The 22,674-nt window shown below is 39.3% G+C and overlaps 1 protein-coding gene across 1 annotated transcript; it reads left to right on the top strand.

Annotated features, from left to right (window-relative positions):
- The first annotated feature begins 1,076 nt into the window (after nt 1–1,076).
- Nucleotides 1,077–21,455, top strand: LOC135479153 (uncharacterized). Its single transcript, XM_064758919.1, is given in 13 exon segments — nt 1,077–1,176; nt 2,408–2,953; nt 3,572–3,679; nt 5,240–5,327; nt 7,247–7,367; nt 8,186–8,259; nt 8,261–8,436; nt 11,565–11,694; nt 12,327–12,543; nt 13,125–13,289; nt 14,257–14,389; nt 15,462–15,531; nt 16,452–21,455. Coding segments are annotated over 12 exon segments (3,795 nt in total). The 5' UTR covers nt 1,077–1,176; nt 2,408–2,435; the 3' UTR covers nt 18,447–21,455.
- Nucleotides 21,456–22,674: the final 1,219 nt, after the last annotated feature.

Genomic DNA, 22,674 nt, shown 5'->3' with positions numbered 1-22,674 from the left:
CCACGGCTGACGTATGACCTATTATGCGCCTAAATGACGTCTAAAACGCATTCTATTGGATTAAGATCGGATTTTAGAGTTGACCTGGATTTAACGCACGTTAGTATTGCTTCTTTGAGGTAAAGGAGCAGCTATTGCGCATGTACAGTGATGCTTGGCGCTACAACATAATGACGTGTTTTCATGATTATGAAAAATAACAAACCCCATGTCTCTGATGGCACTATTAATTTTCCTGTCAGATTTTCTATGACCTTATCAATGTCGAATGTACGTAGAGTCATCTGAGATGACTGATTAATGTTACATTTTTTTGGAGACAAAAAGTTATCTCCAAGTGATAGAAGTTTACTGAAGACCACCTGTAAACTGTCGTTCCAGCACTGATTAATAAGTGCCATGCGCCATGCAGACAATTAACTTCGGCTGTAGGCCGGCTACGGGAAGTGGGGCGAATGGGCCTACATAAATTTAATATTCACTGACGAGATAGAGAGGGTGTGGTTGGGCCAGCATCTCGTGTGTCTGATAGAGACATCACATATACAGTTGTTTTTTACTAACAATGTTGTAGGCCTACTTGAACATGCTTCAATATATAGGCCCTACATATATATATCACCGGCATAATGTACGTCTACGCCTTCAAGCTGCAGTTACAACTTTTGTTGCACCAATGCATGTGATGCCGTTGTGTACTCGTCTGGGCCTATTTTAAAAACTGTGTAAGGGGCATACCGCTTTTACAAATCTCTGTCATGACTGATTATTTTTTGATCTCTACTTTTAGATTTCACTGCATGTTTCTGTAATTAAGATGTGCCTTTGATTGATTGATTTTTCAGTGATCTATTTTGCATAGGTTTATTTCTGTTAGGTGTTTCATTGCTTTATGTTTCCTTATTTATTTGTTTTAACAAATAAAATATTTAACAAATTTATCTCATCGACACATGTGTTAGAGTTACATGTTTGTGATAGGGCCTAATGTAACATACCAGTTAAGGAAGGGAGGTAACTGTGAAAGGAATTATGTTGGACGCTCTTCAGTCATGGAGTGACATATTGCCATGGACGCCATTTGCCAGCAAAGATGTATGTCTAGCAATTGGCCGTTTTGAGATTGTTTTGCACACGAATGCCGATATAACCTGTGTGCACTGAGACGAAATCCAGGTAGTTTGCTTCTCAAATTAGTATACTGTTCGATTTATTTTACTTTGAGCACTGTGGCATTTTGATCGTTGACTTGGAAGTGTTTGAAACATGGCTGTCCGAATGGGAAAACTACGCCTTGCGCGACATGTCCATGCTGTCTCATCAGTTCAACATAGGGAATGGGGTACTTCATTTGTATCACACCAGCACTGCGATTGTCAAAACTTAATGGGTGTCTGTTGTGTTTAAGAAAGAATACATCACCGATTCGTTTAGATACATAAGATATGGGAATGTCAAACTGTCATTTGGAGACAATGCGATTACGAACTATAATTTGCCGGTGTGCAACTTGGCTTGCTCACTTTAGTATTTTCCCCTACGACACCTTACCTCCCATATTCTGTTATTTCATTCACTTAATAGTACCTTAAGTTTTAGCCAAGCGCTGCACCTCAGTAGGTTTGTTCAGTATTCATGCAGCTGAAGCCAACTCCCTTGATTTAATTATTCACAAACTAAGGAATAGTTGGTTGAGCACTCCAAATAACTTAACAGGGGACACAAAGCCACATGTGCTAAATGCTAGACAATATTCTTGTAAAAATAAAAATAATACAGCAGATATATCCTCCAAAAAATCAGGAATGGTCAGTCCGTCTGGTCATGATTTATTTCAAAATACTGAAGTTCATCATAACACTGAGTCCATCCCTATCTCTCCAAAAATTTGCTGCATATTTCTGAACACCAGCTCAATCAAACTGGTTTCAAAGAGGTTCACATTGGTGGTATCCAAGTTACCTGACATAAAAAAACAAGTTCTTTTTATGTCCTTTTTGGTGGGAAGATGAAGATTATTATTGTGTCCACAAACAACACAGAAAGTTCCATAGTTTTCAGGATGATTTTATGACCAGAAAACAGTTACATGTTTTCAGAAGGTCATGTGATTACATAACTGCTGTCGACAGCGAGCGGCTTAGCACCTGATGTTCATTTTGCACATAAAGAATACAGGTCTTTATTCAAAAGGCCTCTGAAAATCCGTTTGGAATTGAAGCCTGTGATTGCCTGAAAACACTATCCGTGGCCAATATTAAATATGTTGTATTGCTGTTGCTATTAAATATGTTTCTGTGTAGAGTAAAATGGCATATAAACGCATTAACTTCATTGTTTTTGTATCATTGCCAAGATGTGGCAATATTATAGGATTTGTCATATACATTGTATGATTCTGTTTCAGTTCCACATTTCCTGAGTGAAAAGACAGGATGAATCTTCAACCAGGATTTGTGCCAATGTTTAGACCAGTGGCTGTCCCTTTAGTCAGGGTGGCAGTCCCCATACACCCAGGCATGGCTCACCCACCACCCCCTCCCCCAGGGCAAGCTCACTTTTTTCCTGGTGCACCGATAGGTCCCCCGCCTGCCCCTCCCCCATCGCAGCCTACCCAGTCACCAACAACTCACGCCCTGCCACCTGGACTGATTGCCCTGGGTACATCCCAGCCTGGGGTTCAGGGTGGTTCTGTGAGCATGGTCAGCAGTCAATCCATGCAACACCCCTCCCCAGCGCCTCTCATGTCCCTAGGAATCTTGGGCCAGGCTCCGCAGATGACCCAGGCTGCCCTACAGTCTTCACTCCAGTCACAGGGTCTGCTTGCTGGTCTACCCCCTGCCCCACCCTCTGGTGCATCCCCCAGCCCTGGACTTACAGTGGGTCAAGCCAATGCTCAGTACGCAAACACAGCAGGCTATAGAGATGAGAGCCAAAGAAACAGTCTTAGCAGGTATACCATCAAGTTTATTGATTGTTTAATGTGGTACTGGCAGATTTCTCTCTCACAAGTGTCGCTGCTATGAATTAGGGCCTCCAATTATGTGAAGTAAGGCATATTGTGTACTGCAGTATTGTCTTTCATAAATGATGTATTTGGTTTACTTACTGTTGAAGCTGCAGCAGAATGTCATTCACAGAAAGTTTCTCTTTAAACCTTTGTTGGAATCCCATTATCAGTACTGCACATTGCCAAGGAGTTTTCAAACATTATGATGTTGTGTACGTTTTGACATACATCACTTGTACTTAAAAGTTTGGCAGACGTGGCTGGTTTCCTTTGATCTCCTTTTTTCTCAAGGTTTGCAGTGGAGGTTTTGATGGTTTTCTCTTCAAATGTGAAGGTACATGTAGAAAAGGTACAACACTAGATTTACCACTTTTATGTATATATGTGCTAATCAAGAGCACCATTTAATCGTGTGAAAACCTTTGGGGCTTTGATCATTTACACTTACAGACACTTTGGATATACAGTAACGCTAACTTGTGCAAAACAAGCTCTGTCTTTGGAAAAAAAAAATGAACATATCATAGCATTTTCCCAACTGATCGGCGCTCTGTTTTTCAGTGTCGGAGTGGGCGTGGGTAAAGCTGTCGAGGAGGCTCCCCAGGATGGGGGCATGGCCCAGCTGGATCACTTCAATTCGGATCTCAACCTTACCATTGATCAAGATGGGTAAGTGATCACATTACATAGAATCACTTCAGGTTCAAAGGATTGTGTGGTGAAACACTGACCTACAGTAAATGATAACATTAATTCAGAAAGAAAATGAAAATGTAATAAATACAATGAGGATGTGTTTTGAAAGTTGTGAAGGTGATAAAATTTGTTTCTTGCATATGGAGAATGAAAATATATCATTATCTACATCTGTGTTCCGTTTGTTAAAATTGCTCTTGTATTTTCATGTTTTGTTTTTTTTTTTGTTCAGTACAGGGATTCATAGAATTCATTTTTCCATGTACAGACAGGGGGAAAATTGAGGTTTTCTTTCACTTAAAATAGAGTTTTTATTTTGTTACGACCAACCATTTGAGGTCCCAAAATTGAATATTTTTGATCAGTTCTGTTCATTGATGAAAGTAATTATCACTTCCTGTATGAACTCAGTCAAAGCTGACCTCCTGTATAAGATTGCAGACTGATGATAGGTGCAGACAGCAGTTATTGTTAAATGTATCCAAGGCTGCCTGGCACAAACTGCGTCCAGTGAAGTGTGAAGACCTGCCCAGAAAGCTTACCACCAAGTGCATCAATCTAGACTGACTAAAATTCAAATCATATGCAATTCGTCGTGACATTACTTTTCAAACTACATTTTATGTATCATTGACGGTCCCGTGTTCCACAACATCCCTATGTTCTGTCTTTGAACAAAAATGATATAGTTTTATAGCGAATAGATGTGGCTAGTAAACGTTCAGATCTGGCCAAGAAAGTTTTAATTTTGCTGCCGTAAGCCACTTACCAAACGAGTCTTGAAAAGGAAACTGTGAGACGAAATTGCAAACTGCTTGCTGCCTTGAAAGGGCAGAAGCTATCAGCACCACCTAATGTTGGGAATAGGGAGCGAGCTATATCGCATGCGCTCACAGTCAGTCGAGATATTCTAATGTAAAGTCAAAAAACAAACGATGTGAAGCCAGATTGGAAGGGAAATTTATTCGTGAGGTTGGCAAAGACCAAAGACGCTTACTGTGTGTCATAGTTGATTTCATACGTCCTTCCACTTTCAAAGCTTGCCTTCCTAAATCTGATCGATGCAGCTGGTCATAAAGATTTCTGTACAAGGGAGATAACAGGTTGCTTCATGGAACTTTGTAGATGTTCAAATTAAGTTTGTTTAAAACTTTTGAATATTTCTTTCAAAAAACAACCTATATTGAATAAATATAAACAAATATATGCATTTTTCATTCAATCGACATGCCAATATTCGGTTCATCCAGATGACTTCTATAAACCCCTACAGTATCTGATACCAAAGTATTTATGATAACCAAATTTACTTATTTGTATTTGGAGGGAGGTTTCAGTTGTTATTGCCAAATAATATGTATTACATGTGTATATTCTTCACAGGAAGCTGTTGGAAAAGAGTAAAAAAAAAAATGAAAGGAGGTGGAAGTTTGAGTGGGATTGCTTCTCAGAGTGTCACATTTATTCATGTTCTGTTTTTTGATTTGTAAAGGTCAAAGATACATTTTGTGTTAATTTTGATTCTCTATACAGATATGGGGGTAAAGCCATGACAAAACCTCCTGGCTTCTGCTTTTGCTGGGCTGGGGCTAGATCTACTTACGGAGTCACTAAAGGAAAGGTATGTGATCGTTTTTCTGCAATTTGGACACGTTGTTTGTTGCTTGGTTTTGAGTAGTGAAGGGAATACATTATATTCTGTTGAACATATCAAAATGTCTGGGTTTCTATAGTATCAGTAGGGAGTTGTTAGAGGTTCTTGCCTTTCTGTAGATATGACACACATGGACTGGGAATTTTTTGCTTGCTGTCACTATTTGTGGGGCTTTTCTGACATTAATTGGTGAACGACGGTTGTGTGGCCATTGGTACAGTTTAAACCTGAGGACACACATGAGGTGTATTTTTTCTGATAGCACAGTTGGTAGACCGTCTGCTTTGGGAGGCGATAGGCCCAGGGTCAATCCTGGATCGGGTCACACCTAAGACCTCAAAAGAGGAAGTTGGAACTTCCTCGCTTGGCGTTCAGCATAAAGGCGATAGAACTGGTTGACCCGTATTAGTATAATGGCTCTTGTGAGGGGGCTTACTTGCCTTGAGTAAGTCGTCTCAGTTGAAGCAGCACTAGATTAAAGAGTGATGGAAATCCATCTTGCAAAGAGGAGGCACATTACATGCTCTCTAAGAATTCCTTCGTCGTGACTGAAAAATTGTTAAGTACGACGTTAAACCCCAAGCACTCCCTCACCCTTCGAATCTGTACTACCTTCGTCTGTGTATGTGTGCTATGGCATTCACCACATTTTAGATATCTGTATCATTATCAGCTGACTACTTTCTGGGAAATTGTATACTTCTCTTTTGATTTTTACGTCTGGTTTTTGGTCCGATTTAGTTTGTTGGAAACAATCCAATTACCTTTCGATTTTTTTCTCGCAGGCACAATGCTATTACTTTCGATTATTCAAATCGTTTCTATGGTTGTCTTGCGTATCTGCAGAACATAGACAAAATGGCATCAAGTGATACTGACAGGAGCGATGACGCTATTGTAAAATTCTTGTCCATGTAGGCTCTGGAATGTATGTCGCACAAATTCCTGGGTTTTGTTTCGTATTCGCTTATGAAGTTAACCACAGCGTCTGCCATGTTAAATGTCAGTCAGCTAGGCAGACGTCAACATAAACATTTTGATTTGTTAAAGACGTTTTGTTTTTTAACTAGAATTAGAAAACGTCCTAATTCATCCAACTCAGTCGGAAGCTCATTGCATTTGATTTTTTCGCTCATATGCAATGATACAATCGCATACAACTAGCTTGACGCACAATCAAAAGCAAAAAATCGTTGTGTGTGAGCCCATCTTTAGGAGCACATGACTGCTGTGGTAATGTCATGCGATTATGCCTCCAGTGCTTACTGTCATAATTGTTACATCTATGTTATATTAGGAAGATTTTGTGCAAGCAAGCTCAAATTCATAAGCACTGTCCTTGTATAAAGCACCATACAAGTCTATTGGCCTTTTGTACACGCAGTTTTAACCCTGTATCCCAAAACGTCCGAGTTTGGTGCATGGTGCAACACAGCTGTGTCACAGTGAAGTTGGGAAAGCCACAAATTGAAAGAAAATAACAGTGATGTAGATTGTTAGAATATGTTGCATTCTGACAGAAAACTGGTTTGACCTGGTGGCAAAGGGTAAAACACATGCTTCTATAAGCCATACCAATTTAGATTGTTGTTTTATGGGCAGAATAATTTTTCGTTGTCTGAAGAGGGCACAAATAAAACTTGAAAAAGTCTGTTTTTCCCTCTTGAGACATATTTACATGGTCTGAAAGTCTTGAAACGAAAAAATCATGAAAGCTTCAAGATCGGACAAAATAATAGTGTGGATTTTCATTTTTGTTTTATTTTTTGATTGTTTAGTGTTGACTCGCCCATAAGACACAAAATAAAATTGGCGTCACCTGAGGCATAGAGAATAAGGGAGTATCCTCAGCTAGACTAAGATCTCTGTTTGCTGTGTATTTTCAGGCGTATTATGAGGTCCACATCTCTGAGTACCTGGCAGTGGACTTTGGCTCTGATCATCAGGAGACGGATCCTCATGTAGTCCGAGTGGGATGGTCTATAGACTCAGCCTCAATGCAGCTAGGTAACATACAGTCTTTATATAGTAATGTACATAGTCATGCTTAGTTAAGATCTGATGAGTTTTTTTTCTTTTTTTTTTTTCGCCTTTTGAGTCGGATCATACAAGGGTGTCTGAAGTTCTCTACTGGATGTACTATGGATCATCCTATCTGCTTGTTATGTAGGTTACTAATTAAGCACATCGTTGTCAATGTTTAAGGGAAGTCACAAGTCTTTAAAATCATTACTCTAGAAGCGATTTATCGAGAAACATCACTAAGTTTTCAACCCCTCACTGTAACTCTACCGAAGAGAAGTTTGTGAGCTCAGTTCCAAATCAGATTATGTCAGAGATTTTAAGACACTCAAAATTGGTCCCCTATATGTGGTAAAAATTATAAATTAAAAAGTATAAATTGAGATAGTGAACCGATGTTAAACCTTGACAAGGAAACAAACCCACTGAAGTACATGGTGTGGGGAAATGAGCACTGACTGCGCTGAAATTCTATCAGATCTACTTAGTGTTACTCACTGAACCCTTTAGTAACAAATTGTCAACTTGTATCAACTTTCCTTGAATAACAAAACCTGTGTGTGATGAAGAAAACAACATTAACAACCAATAATCTCATGGAATTTTTTTCAGCAACTTTCGACCGGGAATGGGTCATTTTGTGCATGCTTTGCTTAAATGAATTTGATGAAAATAGATAGTAGCCAAGTGTTACAAAGGGACATGAATATAGAATGGTTGTATTAATGTATTCTTTAGTTGTTTGAACTGGCTGTGTCTTCTGTAATTTGGGTGTCCTGTATTTTATTCATCATATTTTCAAGGTGAAGAGCCATGGTCCTATGGGTACGGAGGAACAGGCAAATTCTCAGTTAACAGTAAATTCTCTAACTACGGTGGAGAAGTTTATGGCAGGAGATGTTATTGGAGCTTTGCTCGATCTAGAGAGTCACCCCCCAACGATATCATACTGTAAGAACGGAGTGTGGCTGGGTGTGGCTGTCCCTCTCCATAACATGCCTGTGGGTCAGCCTGAGATGGCTCTGTTCCCTCATGTCCTCTCCAAGAACTGTGGGTGAGTCTGATGGTCTGCTAAAACCATATCAAAGTGTGTTAAAGGCAAAGAAAACACTAACATTAACTAAATATCATACAAAAGATCATTAAACACTGTCCAGGAAAATAGTTTGATTTATCTTCTTAAAATGTTTCAAGCCAAATAAATTGGGTTTTTGGTCTGTAGTGACCCACAGGGCATCAGTGACGTCACATCAGGATTTTTTCCTTGAAATAGGGTAGAGGTCCATCCAGCAAATGTATTCATAGATCTGTATGTGTATGCACTTAGACTAATGAAACCTTGCAGTGTGTGCATGTGTAAAGTCGCAAAAACCTGATGTGATGTCAATGATCTCAATATGGTCAGAAAAGGCCACTGTAAATTGTAAAGATTCAACATCAGGGTTGAAAAAATTCTAAAAAAATCAATCCAACTATTTTTGTGTTTTCTTCACTTTAAGAAAAAAATCTGAATTTACTCTGAATTTGTGGCTTCCATTCTCCACTTTGTCTTTAGAAGAAAGTGTTGATTTATAAATCTGCCAGTTATGTTAAGCTTGTAGTTTTTGTCTTGTTTATACAGTACAGCTCAGGGTAAAAAATCAAAACCAGGCAGGAGATTAGCACTATCCTAGAGGTCTTTGAAAGAGTTTGTAGAGCACCTGTAGAGAGCTCTGGAACAGACAGTCACCTGCAAAGTCAGTGATCTGTTCACTGTGACTAATCACACACACGTGGCTGAGCATTTTTATGCCTACACGCTGGCTCTGGAAACTTGACGATGGAAAATTTAGTTCTTAGTCAGAATGATTTTTTAGTTAGAAAGCATTGGGGAAAAGGTCACTTTTTGCCACTTCGTTAGTGACCAGTAAGGCCTAGTTGTACAAAATAACATCACAAAGGCTCTGCTGAAATACTCAGACTGTCTGGAAAGGTGACAATTCTACAAATCCAACGGATACAAGTTCACTGACAACGATTCAAAAATAGGCATTTTCCTATGTGATAACGTTGGGAGGACCGTTGTCTTTAACAATGCCGTTTGTTACTAAGGAGACCATGTGGTCTCTAACTTCCGATCTGTTATATGGAATCTGCCATGAAAGTGGACAAATATCTTTGGTTTCTTCTGTAGAAGGTTTTCCTTGTTGTGGGAGTCATTTGCCAGTGAAAAATTATCAGGGCTACTGTTACTCAGTAATTTAGCCGATAAAATTGACACTTTGACGCTGACGTGCAATAACAAAATTTATTTTGTATTTATTCTGTATTTCAATACAGATTTCATGTACAAAAGTGGTGAAAAATGAAAACACGATGAAGAATGAGTTTGATTTTGTCTGTATTATATAACTTTGTGGAGAGTTTGAACCAAACCTTGTAGGCAAAGCACCCACATGGCAAACTCATGAGAAAAGCTTTTCTCACAGAAAAAAAGAAATAATTTCCCATTTGCACCAATACATTTTATTTGAATTTTAAATTGGCTTATTGGGCACATTGTAATATTTTCTTTACTGACTCTCTTTCACTACAAAATGTCTCCATGGAAATAATTCCACTCTTTTAATTTATGCTTAACAATACATTATTTGAACCAATAGCTGGATTAAATCTGATATCAAATTTTATTTGTGAACTTGAATGAAGGTTCAAGCGAAATGTAGATGAATAGCTTATCAATTACATATGTTGACGAGTTTTTATTTTTTCAGTTTAGACAGTAATGTTTTGGTGTATACTATATTTGTGTATAAAATATCATGGGTGTTAGCAGCACCAGCAAAGCAGATTATTGTAGGCTTAATTAATATACTCCGATGTTTCACGCAGAGAACTCATGCAGTCTTAGTGTCCAGCTGTGACATTTTGCCAAGATAGAAGAACAGTAGGCATATTGTTTTGGAGTAAATAAATATTACTCACAGGTGTCAAACTTTATTAACTGATGCACATTGTATGGTTTTGAAAATCTTAAACAATAGAAATGAATAATCTCTCAAAACTGCTGGGATTCACTGTTTTTGTGTAAATACGTCTTCTGTAGGGCCTATTGCTTCCTGGGTGGCATTTTAGCGATTACGTCTGCAGACAGTCATTTATGTAGACTAATCTTGAAAACTTCTTTAACACACCAGTGAAATAAAAGCCATTTTGGGTTACTGGTTGAAAACACCGATAGCTGTGACAGGCTTACATGTCCGTCAACCGGAAGTGGCCTACTGTGAAAAGTCTGCAACTCGGTGATGCCCGATTCTGTCCTGAACATATGTGTTTTAGGTTTTTTTTTTTTCAGTTCATTTGATGTGAGGTTTACACGATGTTTACGGTAATATAAATATATGGTGTTATTTAGATGTAAAGTTTCTACAAACATGACAAATCGCTAGACATGAGTGTGAAGGATCACGCAAAGGCATGGCCACAATAGGCTGTTGTCTGCTGTCTGTCCTAGGTGGAAGGCGTATTGCATGTGCTTTATTCACTATAAAATCGCGTTGGTTTGTAAAGTATATGAGAGAATTTGTCACGTTTGCTATAAAATATTTGCTGTCAGGTTCTATATAGTATAACATAAATGTATATCAAAATTAGTATGTAACTGTCGATACCATTAGATGACTTATATTGCGTATTAACTGCCTTAATTAAATCCCTTAAACAAGTTGATGAATTTATTTTGTTTTGCTGATGTAGCTTACATATTGCCAGATAAACTTTCCGCTTTTTACAGCTAGTATATGTTCACACAGCTAAATACACGGGGACAACACCTTAGCTTGCAAACTAACTAGGATTAGTCAGTAGACGGAAATATGTTCACACCTTCGACAATAATCCGATTTGCCTCAGCAGGTCTCTGACACAGCTCAGTAGAGGGTTTGTCACGCGTCCGTTGAGTGTTATTCAGTATTTTGGAGTGCCATATGAGTGGTAAACAATTAACTTTTAGCCAGAGCTGTACTGTATGTATTGAAATGAGCTTGATTACGGTTATTGTATTCATATCAATGAATACATTTTAGCAATTATTTTGCATGTAACATGTAAATAATGATGTGTTGTTGTAATCTGTAGAATGCAAGTGGTTTTACCATTTCACTATCTGTTTATGTACTAGCTGATACTCTCTCTATTGTGTAGGTTTAAATTAAACTTTGGTCAAATGGCCCCGTGGTATCCCCCACCCCAGGGATATGCATACATAGACCAGTTACCCATATCTTACAAAGTCCATGGGATGCAACCTCCTGCCAGGAAATCAGACTGTGAGGTAAGAGTCCAAGTATGTAAGTATAGTGAGACAGGATGTGCTACGCAGTATAACTGGAAACAAGCTATCAAGGAAATCAAAATAAAGTGAATGCATAATGAAGTCATAAATGTGATTATGTGTTGCTTGTGAGATGGCCCAGAGAGGGACATGAAAATGAGGGTTGTTCCAAGAGATGCATGTTGTGAAACGTGACCAAAAAAAGGGTGGGTGGGTGGTGGGGGGAGCTGAGCCATTGAAACAGGTTAGCCTACCAGGGACAATTTGAGTGGTGGCTAGTGCAGCCCGACTACTAGTATTTTTAAGTAACTTTACTTTGTGTAGTTGTTGCACAATAAGGCTGTTTGGGTGGTAATTTTTAATTTGTTACAGATAACTTCCCTTCCACCAGTATTGCTGATGCCTTGAGGTCGCTCTGCAGTTCAAAATCTGTCACTTTTGGGAAAAATTCATCAGTGACTTCCCCAAACCTGACTGTCTTCTCCAGGCACCTTAGTTTCCTCCACCTGTAAAACTGACTGCTGTCGTACAAGTGAAAGTGTTTTAAACAAAATGTTAAACAGTAATGAAAATCTTAATAAAAATTCAGACCATTCCTTTCCACTGTGGATGATCATTCGTTTGTGTTGCAGATGATTATGATAGTAGGGTTACCTGGGGCGGGTAAGACAACATGGGCTACTAGAATGCAGAAGATGTGTCCAGATAAAAGATACAACATTATAGGGACAGACACCTTGATCGATAAGATGAGAGTGATGGGCTTGCCTCGAAGGCGCAACTACCATGGCCGCTGGGATGTCCTCATTGACAAGGCAACCAAATGTCTCAATACGCTGTTCCAAATAGGTAAAGAGTTGTCTCCCCTACGCTTAATGTACTAAAGCTACATGCACATCATTTTACCATATGTCTATAAAGTAACTTCCAAATCATGCAATTTAAATTATCCCAAAATTTTGTGCATTAGAAAAAAATCATCAGCGAAGAATAATTCACCTGTGTACATTTGACTTCAAAAACAGTATTTTGTTTGACACAGCACTGCATAGAGCATATTTAATTGAGTGGTTTAGTTCTTTGTGACATCTCCTGTGCTTCAGAACTGTGCACAGTTTATTTAAACTGAATATCCTGTTTTTTTAATATCCTAATTTTATATCTATTAGCTTTGAGAAAGCAGTGCTGGATATAGAGATTGACAGCCACTGTATTAAGGACACCATAGGTGTAAAAATTATACATGTATGGTTTCAAATAATTTCAAATGTATTTTCCAAAAAAAGTAAATGAACAACATGAAAGCTCCCTGGACTTACTGGCTTCATTTCATTCACATGACAACCCTACCACATATTCCAGGGTTAAACATTGTAAATCACCCATGATCTATACAGATATCATCATACAGTTCTTGTTTTTTCACACAGCGAGCAAACGAAACAGAAACTATATTCTGGATCAGACTAATGTGTACCCCTCAGCCCAGAGAAGGAAGATGGGCTACTTCCAGGGCTTTTATCGTAAGGCAGCTATTCTTGTGCCAGATGACAAAGAGTTGATACGCCGGTCTGTGAAAAGAACAGAGGAAGATGGTAAGCATTCAGTAAGCCGTTTGTGATCACAGGAACTTTTTGTATACATCGATGTACCTCAGGGGTTTGAATCTAATGGTTTTGTTGTTACAGTTGTTTGTAGGTCCATTGCTAAATTTGATACTAGTTGAGTAAAATACCGGCTTGATGATTAGGATAAATGTGGACCCAGTGGGCATGATCACGTAACACTTACATCCTACACCTCTGGTTCCAAGCTGTGTAAAAGCATATCATCCTGTGTTCCGTGTTATGTATAGCAATAATAATGGCTTGTTATTTTATAGTTTATTTTATACATCCATGAAGTTAAACTTATTTGCAGCACTTTGTTACTTAACAATCTACACTAGACACATACAATTCCATTGCATAACTAGACGGTACACCGAGAGCACAGACATCTGTCACAGGTAAATGTACAGCAGCACATGATGAGTTCCATCAAAAACACAGACCTCTGTCACATGCATATGTAAATGTACAGCAGCACTTGATGAGTTACAGCAAGGGACAATACTCTTGTAAACGCTATTACTAGGTGAAAAGAAAAGTATGCATTTGTTGTCACACATTTATCTTTCAATGGTGAAGGATTGTTTCAAACATCCCTGGATCCACATCACCACCAAAATATATTGGGTTGGTGTTCATCAAAATTTTATCCAGATCAGTGATTCCAGTTCCCTATAGTTGCAGAAAGACTGACAAGAGTAGTAGAGGCAGAGGTAATAAAACATGAAGATCCCATTGGAATAATTTACACTGAAACGCAGTAGCAAAATGCAGACAGAAAGCTGCCAGTTTGAAATTTACCAGGGAACATATGGAATACCAGTGTGAGAAGTATGCAGATAGCCACTAGGATAGCTACTTGATTAATTGGCTTATGCATTGACCTGCTGACCCGGATCAAAGCTCTTGTGTAAACATGAGATGTTAGACATGTGAATATTTTCTCTTTTAGGTAAGTTTGTTCCAGAAGAGGCTGTGTTGGAGATGAAGAAAAACTTTCAGTTGCCTGATTCCAACAGCAGTCTGTTTGATGAGATCAACTTTGTGGAGTTACCTAGAGAGGTGGCAGCAGGTTTAGTTATCCAGTGAGTGCTTCAACCTTTACAGCAGTAACGTGAAGAATTTGTGACATTATGTGATCAATATTTGGCACAGTACTTCAGAGGTAGTATTATTATTATTGTTGTTTACCTCCTTACTGAAGAATATTTCACTTATCCCTAAGAGGTCTGTTTTATGGGCGAAACCAGAGTGTTCGAGGTGAAACACGAATTTGGGCAAGTTACAGATAAGCTTTCCCACATGTTGCATACAGATGTCCACACCATGGTCAGTTGGTAGAAAAAACAGTGGTTACCAGCAAATGTGAAACTGTGCAAATGGCCACACAAGTCAGTTAGTATCATCAAAAGCTTACTGTCCCCAAGCCCCAATGAATAGTGACAATGGCTAAACCTATATACAAGTATTTTACTTGACCATCGTTTGTCTCTGCCAGGTTTCCTCCCACCATAATACTGGCCACTGTCGTATAAGTGAAATATTCTTGAGTATGGCGTAAAACACCAATCAAATAAATAAATACTTGATCAAGGCCTGTGTTGAACACGCTCGCCATGTGTCTGAATTATTGACAGACAAGGGCCTTAAAAGCAAGGCCTTGTAATCTTTGCAACAGCAAGCTCCCCATTCCTTTAACATGTACACTATTGTGTGAAGTTCATATTTCTTGTTCTTACTTTTCATATTGCCCCTAAAAACTAGTGTATTATTAAAAATTGTTTTTTCCCAAAGGATGAGTTTTGCATTGCCGTATTTTATTCAACCTTTTTGCATGTTTGCACATTGTTTATTCAAGCATATTCTGAAGGCATTATTCTGTGTCGACTGATAAAATTATGCTGTTAGTGAAGCCCTGAAACGCCCCAATGAAGTTTTGTCTCCAAAATCAAATAAAAAATGTCCATGAATTGTACTGAAAGGTGATCATTCAAAAGCAAAAGGGTTGAGGAATGAGGGTAATAATGAAAGTGAGTGAATCAAGTGTTCATCTCTTCTCCTTCACCTCAGTCATCTGCGTAGATGTCTCAGCCAATATTGACTTAAAGTAGCAAATAATTTTTCCCAGTTATGTGCAAAGCCACTTTCATATTTCAGGTATAATCAAGAGGCAAGAGAGAAACTGTCCAGCAGAAGTCGGACCTTTGATAGATTCTCTGGAAATCAAGTGAGTATGTTGACTACAGTGGGTAATGCCTGAACAGGACTGATAGTTAGATCTCTCAGAAATTCTGTTCAAAGCTGTATGTATGAAAGCTGATTTTGTTATTTGCATGTTTATCACATGCACATAATAAAGGACATTCCATATTGTTTTTCCTCTGTCACCATCATCATACCTGCTGTACTAACTTTTGGTTTGAGATCAGTAATTGCTTTTCTTGTTGTTAATTTCAGTGTAGTGCAAATCGTGCATTCAAAAAGACCAGGTGGATTTGTTGAGGCTCCGTCGTCCTCATCCCCACTATTAAATATGGAAAGGCTTAACCTCATAACAGACAAAAAGCCTGAAAGGCTCATCTACAACATTTTGCACTGGTAGATTTTTACCAGTAGACATTGATAAGCACAATTGTGGGAACCAGCAAGTATTGATTTCCTGCTGATGGCTTAATTGAACCCAGATATACTGTTATAATTGGACTGTTTATAGTATCACACACACTTTCTCGGTATGCTGTTCAGTTTGCGGAATTATCTCCCTTTGGATATTGATGTTATCTGTGACATTTATGTGCGTGTAACTACCATTGTAGCTAGTACTTTACATCACCATGGTGCACATGTAGATGTACATGTGTTCCTTCTGTCATGTCTTTCACCTTTGTGTAAGCAAAGTTTCCTGCTCACAATTTGGTCTGATGCATATACCCTTGTTGATGTTCATAAAATGATAACACCCTTAAGCACCAGTCAGAAACTATATAGATGTAACACACTAAAGTCTCTGAGAGTGGAACAGTGCGAGAAAAATCATTTTGTATATTATTTTAATGGCTTTTGTTTGGATGGCTTTTGCCAACATTGTACAGAAGACATTACATGCATCTTTAACATGTAATGACTTTCGTTCTTGCTTTTCCCCAGCCGTTCCAGCCCCCAGAACCTCCCTCAGGCCAGCAGTATGGGAGAGTGGTAAGTCCTGCCACCCAGGTTCAACAGTTTCAGAACTGGCAGCCTGGGGCAGGCTATAGTCAACCTCCCCCTCCACCTGCCATGGGCAATGACTGGCTCCAAGTGGCTGAAAAACATGGCAGGAAACGAGAGCTCAATGATCATGGCCAAGACAACAGGAAACGGTCAAGATCGGATCAGGGTGGCGCAAGTGCACTCGACTTTATTAAGCAAGAGTATGCTGAGGATGATGTAGATACGTCCGGACTACCAGGCAGCTGGCAGAGCATGAAGATGAGAGAGGAGCCCAAATACTGGGATCAGTTTGCAACACGCCGCCCAAGTGATCCTTTTCCTGGTCAACGGCAGAGTTCTGACTTCCCAAATACACAGCAAAGTGATCAGTTCACAAACCAACCGCCAAGTGATCCCTTTACCAACCAGCATCAGAGTAATCAATTTGGGAACCAGCGACAAAGTGAACAGTTTGGCAGCCATAGACAAAATGATCAGTTTGGATCTCAGAGGCAAAGTGATCTGTATGGCAACCAACGACAAAGCGATCAGTTTGGTAACCAGAGCCTTGGTCAGTCAAGATTTCAACAAGGCTCCTCCAGTGATCAGAGAAGAAGCTATCAGTCTCCTGCCATAAAAACTGAAAACAGCAAGCCTTTTGGCTCTCGTGATCATGAGGATTCGTTCAAAAGACAACCAACAGGATTTGATGGCGGCAGGAGTGCTTTTGGACAGCAAGACGATTTCCCACAGGATTCCTCCTTCGGGGATTCATGGAGAAAGGAAAAGAACCAAGGCTATCGTGATAATGTCCCTCCAAGGTTTGGTGACAGCAGGAAAGATGATCGGGATTACTCCAGAGGCAATAGCTTTAATACAAGCAAACTTGAGGACAGGAAACCATGGAATGACAATTACAACAATTCTGGTGCTCCACCTGAGCCTAAAGTTCCCCCTCTCCTGCCTGGATTCAGGGACGGATCACAAGACAGGTTTAATCAGCCTGGCTCAGTGGACACTAAACCTCCAAGAAGCTACTCAGAGTTTGGAAGTTCCCCTGACAGTTCCCAAGGTTTCTCATTGTCAAGTTCTGCTGCACTCCAGAACTCTGCACCTCAATCTTTTCAGGCTAGCAATAGACGTCATTTCAGTGCGGACAATAGCGGCTCCTCACAGACCACAGGCAGGACACGGCAGAGAAAGAGCAAGTGGGACACACCCTCTGACTCCCCGGAGCCTAATCCGGACTCGCAGCTGCCCGACTTTCAGTCTGCTGATCCCAGTAGCACATCACAGAGAGATCTGCCTGCGCACATGCCTTCAAATGAAGAGGACTTTGGAATGTCCCAGGATAAGGAGACACATTGGGGATCCTCTAACCAGGGTGGTTTGTGGCCCCCAAAACCACAACCTCTCTTGCAAATGGACCTGCAGCTGAACTTGCATAACAAGTTCAGTCGGTTTTCTGAAAGTGAGAGCCAAGACTCTAGAAACAGAGACAATGACGCCTCTCGCAGCCAAGGCTCTCATCCAAGGCCTGGCAGGAGGCCGGGACAGGACTTAAACGAGTCTGATTACAACGCTGAGGAAGAGTTTGGTAATGGCACTCCAGGAGACCATGGCGGCCCAGTTCCAGGCCCAGGGCGCATGAGGGGCTCAGGAAGGGGGTTCGGAATGTCCAGAGGAGGTCCGAGGTTTGCCGGCAGAGGACCTGGAAATTCACCGCGATTTGGACCACCTCGTGGAGGTGGGCCTAGAAACTTTGGACCACGTAATCCACCTTCCTTTGGAGGACCTAGAGGGGGCTGGAATCAGCCTCCCAGAGGCCCCAGAGGATTTGAGGGGCGTGGTGGTGGTGGTCCTAGAAACTTTCCACCACGATTTGGTGGCCCTAGAATGGGAGGACCTAGATTTCCTAGAATGCCAGGACAACAAAGGTGGCCCAGGCCATAACTGCTTGTCTGACTAGATGCTCAAATGAATTCCTCTAGACTTGCATGTACTCTGTAAAGTGGTCAACTGATCATCCATTTTTACCCCATTGCTGATTTTATGTTTTAATGGAAATTGCATGAGTTTATAGATATATGTAACTGTTCTCTGATTTTGCCATCACCGAAATGAATAGACCATTGAAGTTATGCTGGCGTCTAGCACAGGGAGTGCTATTTTATTGAAAACACTGCCACAATAAAGGCAACAGATCCAGTGACTGCTCTGGCACCAGAGTAGATTAGGCACAGGAAGTGAAGAAAAACCATCCTTATTTCCATGTGAAGAAACCAGGACACATCACAGTGGGACCATGGTTAAGGCACTAAATCATCAGCTACCAACCCACTGGGGTAGCACTACGTTAAGCTCCATTACCATGCAGTCAGTTCATTACTACCAATTTTGAATTACCATCTCGAAATATTCATTTGTACTGTAATACTGTACTGTTATAAAGTGCCAAAGATATTTGGTAGCTCCACTTGAATGATTCTGTCTTCGTGATTGTTGAGGATACCAGTGTATTTCTCTTGTTCATGGTTGTTCAGTGTAACCTTTTTTATGTTATGTTCTATTGATTTATGGAATTTGTGCATAGTTAATATGCTTAATTGTTAAATATGGATTTTAGGTAAGCTGGTAAGATTTAAGTTACATTTAGTTTTTCAGAAGTACATTTGAATTGACTACTTACATGGTTGGTTTATTTGTAAAGTGTCTTGGGAAAGTTTGGGATGAAGTGTTTAAGTTTCTTTTACAGCTACATGGTCAGCATGTGAATTTGGTCAACAGGTAAAAGCGTAAACATAATCAGTGAACGCGTTTGGTTGATAAGTTTGCACCTAAGCTTATTCATTAACAAGAGCGAATAAGATTAGATAGGTTTATATTTCACAGATTAAATGAATATTAAATTAAAGCACTAAGCGCTAATGTTTTTTTTTTTTGCACAAAAAACCTTAGTATGTACTCGTGCGGTGTTGACCCATTATAGAAATCGTGTAACCACATGCCTCCAACTAAAATCAACTGAAAAAGCTTTATTGAATTTAATGCAAGGTAAATTAATCCCCTCTGGAGTTGGTTGTACACTTGAATTTTTCATCTCAACTCGCGGTGGAAAGAAAGAGTCACTCAATTTTTGTTAGATTGTGTTTTTTATTATTGTGAAGCACTGCAGTTGGTTCAGATGTCGAGAGGTAATTTATTCAGATGCGTCATTTTGTCTCAGCGAGATGTTTATGAATATTAGTTGTGTTTCCCTCGTGCCCTGTACAGCTTCATGGACTATGCGTGCTGAGTATTTTTGAGGTTGAGAACGGTCCTGAAAGGACTAAACTCGACCACTTTCAAATTGAAAATGTCAAAATGTTTTCATATCTTTGGTGCAGACTTGTTCGGTTTCAATCACAGCTGCGTATAACCCAGTGCTAAGATCTGAAATCATTTTGTACTTAAACTGTTTCTAGTGTGAATTAAATTTGGCCTGAATGTTTTTTACTGTGCATATAAGTGTACATACAAAGTAAGATGTGTGTAATAGTAATAGAGCAGCTACACGTATGTGCAGAGAGCATCAAAATATCATATATACATGAATCCATCATTCTCTTCCCGGTATACATTTTTACCCAGCATATGTACATTGACACGTGCACAGTAGGTAATATCATCAATGAGCTGATTTTATGTCGGCTTACATGTAGTTCAAGTTTGTAAAACCTGTCCAATGTATAGATACACATGTATTCTTACCCATAACTTATGTAATACGTAAGTAGAGACACCGATGTATATAGACTTTGATACGTGAATATCTATGTCAAATCTTCGAATAATTCATGAATAATGCAACACATAACCAAATACTACATAATCGGTATGTCCGTTACGATGAATGCTGATTTTATGAGGATCTGAACTTAATGTTTTCCTGCTTTATTTCATCATATTGCTCATGGAAAATATTTAATTCATTCCGATCACAGGACACATGCATGAATTAGTTTGGTGCCCCTTAATCCATATGTGTATAAATTTTACCATTCCATTATGTTTATTTTCATTATTAAGAGGTTTGTTTTATGTGATTCTGAAATTAAAACTCAGACCATGTGAACGAAGACAGTATTGATTTTAACATCCCCCGACCCTTATTTAAATTAAATCTACATCAATTTAACTTTTCTTTATGTAGATTTCATTATGTAAGCTGCACCGATGTCACGATATTGTCGTAAGCATAAATGTGTAATATGAAATTATATATGTTTATTGACGTGATTTGGGTGTCTCTGAATCACTGCGATACAATAATTAAGGAAAAATTGTTATGGATTTGTTAGAGTGTATCTGTTTGTGCCACTGTTGCAAGGCAACACCAAATTCGGGCTTTACTGTTGCAATGGCAGTCTCTACATGTGGGAAATGAGGCTAGAAGAATCAAGAAACTATCCTCAACTACAATATGACTGAGTGCAATTTGAAATCGAAAACGACAAGTCGCCGTGTCTTAAGACTTAACTTTGTAAACCTGGTTGTCAACAGGATTGGGTGTAAAAGCAGTAAAGCGGTCGTTAAACAGTGTCTTCATGGTATCCCGATTCTGTGCCCCTCCCCTTGTTATACACGCGATACCTTGTCAGTGTTGTTCTCTCTTTAAGAGCCAATTGTAAGTTGATGTCATCTCCTCCAGACAGAGGTAACGGTATCAACATAGTGGTGTCAACGGTAGAGAAAATGTCTCATAAATAGGACTTCCTGTATTGTGTGCTTTTCACAGTCCTCCTTCACCGACTTGATGTGATCTTATTAGACCATGGATTGATCAACTTTGATGAATGCATATAAATTTGTATTTGTACGCTTATCGAATATTCTTTTCTTTGACGAGACCATTGCTATATGAATGGTCTAACATGAAAAGAACTCTCCAATAAAAGTCCGTGAGTGGTGCTGAACCGAATATATTGGAATGCTCGTTGGTAAATTCATTATTCGAGTCTTGGATAATTCCTCATGTACCAACATGTTGTTTATGTATTGGAATATGTTGTATTAATTTATTAACTTTTGTTCTGAAGGACTTTCTTATTTCATTTATGTCGAACATGACGTTTTCCCTGGTCTTTTGTATTACTTTTAGTAATGAATATAGAAAGACAAACATTTATTAATACGCTGTCGGCGCACCTCCCCGTAGCTGAGCCAGGGCATTCGATATGCTGCTGCAGTGGAGGCATTGTGAGGGTGTTGGGAAGATGCTATCTTACTGAAAAGAAGACCAAGAAAGCTATAGTCTTATAGTTCTTTTGGAACGGACCTAAAAGGCCACACATTCTTTTCCGACGTGCTTGGTTACTCTATAAATCAACTTTTAATCTGGAATTCTTGTACATGGCCATGGGATGCGCCATGTTTCAGAGATCACGCACATATGTTTAAAATGCTAAACAGGGTTCGAGTGACGTCCGTGGAAAGGTGTGCCTTCTCGTGTAATAGAAATATCTCGCACCGGATTGTTTAAATTGATAGCATGACGACGATTTTGATGTGCACTTGTTGGCTAACTTTGAACAGCTGTTTCTGGAAAAAAATCTGTATTATTCATCTTCACAAACAAAATAGGTTTTCATATTTTACGTGGAATACTTTATCCATGCATATACATATTCGATCTGTCGTAAAAGGATAGTTGAAGTATTACTAAATGCGCTCATTTATTTGGGGGGGGGGGATACATAGATACCGCAGATTTTACATTTTTCCGGCATTACAGCTTAGCAAATCTGAGAGTAATTGGCCATCAGCCTGTATCTACTTTGTGTATCATTTCATGTGTATACAGGTGACCATATTTACTGGTCGAGGGGAACACATCACCCTTCTTCCCCGTGCTCCGCTTCCATGTAAGCGGAATTACCATATAATATGGAAAAGGGAGACTACTAAATACATTTCTGCTGTTTTTTTTAATTTTTTTATTTTTATTTTGGATGTGCTTGCTTGTGTAAATGTCACAATGACATTTATACTGTAACACCCCGCTGGTCACAATGACATTTACCCTTCTTCCTCGTGAGATTCCGGCGTCGAGTCGCAGCATAAAGACATTAATTAAATCGGTATTGTAGTAGTTGTATAACTTTCATTCGTTACATAAGGAAGCATCAGAGAAACTTGTATA

Source organism: Liolophura sinensis, chromosome 1, assembly GCF_032854445.1.
Source record: "Liolophura sinensis isolate JHLJ2023 chromosome 1, CUHK_Ljap_v2, whole genome shotgun sequence".
In the NCBI taxonomy this organism is placed as follows: Eukaryota; Metazoa; Mollusca; class Polyplacophora; order Chitonida; family Chitonidae; genus Liolophura; species Liolophura sinensis.
This window is presented reverse-complemented; position numbering and strand designations above follow the sequence as displayed.